The sequence below is a fragment of the Limulus polyphemus genome, unplaced genomic scaffold (assembly GCF_000517525.1).
Source record: "Limulus polyphemus unplaced genomic scaffold, Limulus_polyphemus-2.1.2 Scaffold1076, whole genome shotgun sequence".
Lineage (NCBI taxonomy): Eukaryota > Metazoa > Arthropoda > Merostomata > Xiphosura > Limulidae > Limulus > Limulus polyphemus.
In genome coordinates, this window is record NW_013666686.1 from 22,757 (window position 1) to 28,911 (window position 6,155).

The 6,155-nt window shown below is 30.3% G+C and overlaps 1 protein-coding gene across 2 annotated transcripts in view; it reads left to right on the forward strand.

The window, feature by feature from the left end:
• The window catches only part of LOC106462021 (carboxy-terminal kinesin 2-like), a 37,664-nt gene that overhangs the window by 21,623 nt on the left and 9,886 nt on the right, over positions 1-6,155 (forward strand). For both annotated transcript variants that reach the window (XM_013921893.2, XM_022389132.1), the window contains exons 10-12: positions 273-411; positions 1,767-1,906; positions 2,580-2,729. In XM_013921893.2, the coding sequence (XP_013777347.2) occupies positions 273-411; positions 1,767-1,906; positions 2,580-2,729 (429 nt within the window). The remainder of the gene's footprint in view (positions 1-272; positions 412-1,766; positions 1,907-2,579; positions 2,730-6,155) is intronic.

Below are 6,155 nucleotides of genomic sequence, written 5' to 3' on the forward strand. Positions count from 1 at the left end.
AAAAGGGGTGATTTTTGAATGAGCACTATAGGAATAATTTCAAATTTTATGAGCTTCTCAAAAATAATAGTGCTCTAATGTAATTGGTATTTACTAGTAAAGCTTGATCATTGGGTTACTGATAGTGCTAAAATTTAAAAAAAACTTCTATTATCTTCACAAAGTTAACTTCATCTTCAGCAAATACACTTGGATTTTGTCCTTCATATATGTGTAGCCTTAATAATAGTAAAACCTTGTATTGTGTAATCCTAATTATTATTTTCTCTCAGATTCATCAGTTGCTTAAGAAAGCGAGAAAAAATAGGGCTGTAGCAGCTACGAAATGTAATCAGCACTCGTCAAGATCCCATTCGGTTTTCAGGATAAAACTTTCTGGAAACAACAGCATCACAGGAGAAACTTGTGAAGGTGTCTTTACTTACCATTTTAACACTACAAACTAATCTCTTTCTTTTTTATTTATGTTGTTAATTAATGACTAAATTGTGAATGCAAGTAATTTTTAATTCAATCAATGTAGGTTAATCCATTTAACTGAACTTATGAAAAAAAGCAATCAATTATTTGTTGACCTGTCTTGTTATGATCAAATCTTTTTTTTTATACTGTTAAACTAAGTTTTTTTTTTTCAACCACTTTATATATAAAAACAGGGATTAATTTTCTGGGAAAAGTTTAGCATGCAACTATATTTCTTCTACATCTCATAAAAATACTTGATACTACTATTTTTTTCTAGTTTCAGCTGTGTGTGTATTTGATGTACGGGGCACCTTTTTTAATTTTAGCATCATTTTAAGATTATGGTAAGCCTAACTCATACAATAACAATGTAGTTTCTTGTCAGACAAATTATTCTATAACTGTCATTCTTGTTTTTTGCCTTATGTAGGATATCTGTTATCTGGACTTCTCATTCTTAAGAACATTTCAACATTAAAATTTTTTTTCTCTTCTAGTTTGATTTTAAGGTGCTACAAAGATAATAATAATAGGTGTGAATTTTGATTTATCTATAAATGCCCAGGAATATATATATTATAGTGAACAATCTCATCTATCATTTTTCTAAATGTGTTTTTTAATAAGTAAAACTATTATGGTAGTGAAAAATGTAAATATATATTATAATGAGTTTAATCTATTGGACCTTTCTTTTAATAGGGTAGGTGTTTTGATTCAAAGTTCTGTTATTTTATTTGAATTAGCAGGGCACAGATGAAATGTTGAAATGTTTCACAAATTTTTAAAGTGATCAAATAAATCATAAACTTTACCCAAGACATTAAGAAATTAAAAAGTTTCTAAGTTTTCCATCCTATAATAATGATTGGATTAAGTTTTAACTTTCTATGTTTTTTAGACTTTAATTTCCAAGAAAGTGAGAGCCAGTGTCATTGTTAGCTTATTACTGTTGATCTATTTAAACTTGGCTTAGAAGTGGAAATTTTTCATTTGTTTTGTAGAATTTTTACATTTATTTGTTTGTGCACAGAAATATAAACACTGATGTAAAGTTTTGACATATTTTCTATGTTAAAAGGTGAGTTTGGTCTTATTGTAACCAATCTGTTACAGTTTTGACTAAATTTTAGTCAAGTAACTGTAATCTGTTCCTTTTCTTTCACATTATTGGTTAAATTAGATAATTTAGAATCTCTTTGAAGATAAATGGTGTAACTCAGTATTTAGAAATAAGTGAGAAAGTAAAATGGCAATAATTACTAGTGTTTCTGTTTATCATAACTTTTTGTTGTCACTAGGTACTTTGAATCTGGTGGATCTGGCTGGGAGTGAGAGGCTTAAAGATTCCGGATCTGAAGGCCAGCGGCTAGAAGAGACTAAAAACATCAATCGTTCATTGGCAAACCTTGGTAATGTCATCATGGCATTGTCTCAGAAGGTGAGAATTCAGTTAAGATACACATCTAATCACTGCTGTGTGTTGAAAATAAGTATAGGATGTGACTAGTATTTCACATATAAATCTATCTTAAATGAAAATGCTTGTGGAAACATTATAATCATTTTGCAACTTACATACAAAGCCTGTAAAAAACATGTCAGCATAACTTAACTTTATTTAAATACTTTAAAACAAAAAAGTGCATTTTAACTAGTTCCGTTAATTAAGAGTTTATGATTTTTGAGTGTGACCACGTGCCTAAAATATGTCTAAGAGATCTTTTGCCTTACCATGTTATTATTTCAACTAGTTCATTGGATTTTGATTAGTGACAGTCTTGTACTATCAAGAAACCTTGGAAAATTAGTGTAGCAACAAAAAATTCAGATTTTTTTATTTGTCATGGTATAATATTTACCTTTACAAAACTTTATTTCAAACTTTTTTAAATAGATCTCTCCTTATTTGATTTCATGTTTTGTTGCCTTTTTCATTTCTAGTCAACATTCTACTTAGTCCATTTTAAGTATATTTTTTATTTATTTCCCCAGTTGTTATGAAATTTAATTTTTATGCTGAGATGATCTAAAATATTAAATAATTTTATAAAAAGCAGTAAAAATTACATATTTTCATCTAATTTTTACTTAATTCTATTTATTTTCAATAGGCAGATCACATTCCATACCGAAACAGCAAGCTTACCCACCTGCTCATGAACTCTCTTGGTGGAAATAGCAAAGTCCTTATGTTTGTGAATGTATCTCCAAAAGAAGAACACTTTAATGAAACATTAAATTCCTTGAGATTTGCAACAAAGGTTAGTTTTCTATTTTGTAATTATTATTTTTTCTTATCTCTAAAATAGTGGAGTATTTCATTAGTCATCATGACTACACTAAATATTTTAATATTTTCTTGCATAATGTTTATGTTCTACTAACAAAACAGTTATTTTTAATTCTTTGTCAAAGTACATGTTAGGGCAAATCCCTAGAGCTTGAGAACAGCTTCCTTTATCCTTAGTTCTTGTTCACTTCAAGGCTGATAAGATTATTCTGAAGTCACTAGATGAAATTGTACGAATATGAAAAGTGTTGCATGGAATATATATGTTGATTTTCTTTAAGTATATGGGAACTTCTGAAGCTATAGGCTTTGCCCTAAAATGTTATTGGATAAAGAACCAAAGATAAAGCATTGTCTTGCAAACTTCTGGCTTGTATTGTACCAGAGATGTCAATCAATACAATTAGGGCATACTGATTATGATATTGGTACTAAAAGTATGACTGTATGGTGTATATATAGTGAATCGTTGTTAGGCCAGTCATTGACAATTTGAATTATTCACAATACAGGTGGTTTTTTCACAATGGGAAATTTAATCAATAATCTGTATATTTGCATTCCAAATTTTAAGTTATTTTATAACAAACATAGATATGCAAATTCATACATGACTCCACAAAAATCAATTAAGGGTCGATCAGAAGGGGAATTGTGGAGATAATTACAGCCTGCAAAACACCTGCACTAACTAGTGTTTACTGGTTAACAACAATTTTATGTGAACAGCCTTCATGCTAGGGATGTACCTATAAATTGTAACAAATATTCAGAGATTGTTAGAGTGCTGTCAAGTCTCAGTGTTCCAAAAGGAAACACATAGAAATATCAGCATCATTAAAACATGGTGTTTGTTGATCCAAGTTCAAGCCTTGATACCATTTCAGTGTAGAAAGTAATGTTCTCATGGGCAAGTCAACCATATCTGATATTCTTTGCAGCAAGTAAGAGCAATACATTCAAAATATGTAAACTTGGAGTAAACTCTGTATCTTTAAATGTGTAATGTTACATCAAGAAATACTTTTGTGCCAATGATGAAATGCTTATTGAGCAAGCTAATCAACTATGACATTAGCTTGGTGTAACAGAGTTTGAACATTTCATTGGATGTCTGCAATGTTTCGAAGGATGACAGAATTGGAAGGTGAAGCAGCAAGTAATGCAAAATGCAGTTGCTGCAGGTAGAGAAGATCTATGAAAGGTTCGGTAATGATATGAATTCGCAGACATTTGCTATCTAGAAGAGACTGGTTTATTCATTATTTGGCAAGCAAGCGAGTTCAAGGTACAAATAAGTCTAAAGATCTCTTAACAGTTGCTTTGTTTTCTGATGCAAGTAGTGGTGACAAGTTGCAGCCATTTGTGATTGCAAAAGTAGCCAAGATGCTTTGGAAGTGATTTCAATTATTGCAGTGCTACTGTCCATGCAAGATACAGGTAGAATAAGAATGCCTGGATGATGTCAGAATTTTCCTCAGAGTGGCTGAAGGATTTGAACCTTAGGATGCACACAAAGAAGAGAAAAATTCTTCTTCTTGGGGACAGTGCTTCTACTCATGTTGCACCAGATTCAGAGCTGTCTAATGTAACACTGTACCACTTCTCACCAATCACCATTTCAATGTTACAGCCTATGGATTCTGGCATAACCAAGTCAATTCAAAGCTTACTGCTGCAATCAGCTTATTAAGAAGTACATAAAATGTATTGAAAATATAGATCCACAAACTCTTAAGGTCCATAATGCTTTATAAATGGTATATTTCATCTGTTTCAGTGTTACTGTGGAAATTCAATAACTGCTACAAACATGTTAAGATTTTGCTCTAGCTTGAACAGAGTGAAATTGTAGAGCCAGCTGAGAGGTCAGACATCATTAATCCTCTCTTCATGGGTATCTTTTTCTGCATGTCACAAGGTTTTTAGCTAATAATTCATATTTTAATAGTATATATAAGTTTTAAGTTCTTACTTTTATAAGGCAATTTTTATAATAAAAAATTCTGAATTTCCCTTAGTGTGAGATTTGTGACATTTTCTTTCTAGGCATCCCCTCCTCTCTAATTTATTTACCACCCCTCCAAGAAGTATGAAGTTTAATGTAAATTACTCATGATAATGTCATTACCGCTCAGGCAAAGCAATATTTTTATCTGCTTCAATCTTAATTTGTTACAGAGCCATCAAATAGAAAATCAGACCTCTCTTGTCTGTCACATCCTTCAGAAATTGCTTGTAATTCCTTCTATTGTTCAACACTATATTATTTACAACCAATAAAACCCAAGATTTTCATCTATCAAATGACATATTATAGTACAGAGAACTATCAGTTTTGCTTTCAGTACAAGCTTTATTCTGACTAGAAACACATTGACTAGCTTAGATGAATTTGTAATTGTAACTGTAATTTGTGATAGTTATGGGACGTTGTCTGCTTTTTGAATGGTATTATTCTGTGTTCTTTGATGCATTGTTTTATTAAATAAAAAAATTTAATGTAGTAGTACCATTAGTAGAAAAAAAAGTAGGGATAAGTGGCGTCAACAGCAAAAAAAAAGGCCTGGGTAAGTACTTCATTTCTTGTTTTTCATGTGTATTTTTTTATCATAACAGTAACTAAAATGTAAAGAATAAGAGACTTTTTATGTTAGGTAAGATTAGGTTAGATAAAATAAATAATGATATATAATGAAAATTTTTCACAAGGTACATTCGCGAGTAGCTCATGCATAATGTAATTTGATAGCATAATGTGAGCTGCACGTTCACCAAGCGATTTACAACTTATAATGGCATGAATAGTAGATAGACACAGTTCAAAGTGTAATAAAACAACAGAATTTAAATATAAATAGATATATATTGTTACAAGTTTAACTCTCTGCACAGGCTCGGTCCTACAGACCAACCTTATAACCATTTTTGTGCTTGTTATAGTTTTCATGCTATATATAACGTTTAGATTAGTAAGCATATCTTCATGAAATTTTGCATATTATCAGTAAACATTACCAGACTTTCTAATGCAAAATATCAGATTTTTTTTTAAGTTTTAAGATTTCTTAAGTAATCTTTTCTCATGCCTTTTTCTTTTCAAATGTTGGCTATCCAACATGTAAAGTAATTTTGATTTTATGATTAAAAATACTTTTGTGCATCAAAAAATCTTCAAATTTCACATGCAAAATCTTTATAACCCCCAGATAATTATCAAACTTTTTTTTGGAAAAAAACTGTATATTTTATCTGTTATTTTCACTACTGTATCCCTGTACAGGTTGGGTCACTTTGACTGACCTCACAACCACTGTAAAAAATTATGAAATAAATATAAATTATGCTTTTTCATTCTAGAATGACTACAAGTTGTAATACAAAAACACAGATATTT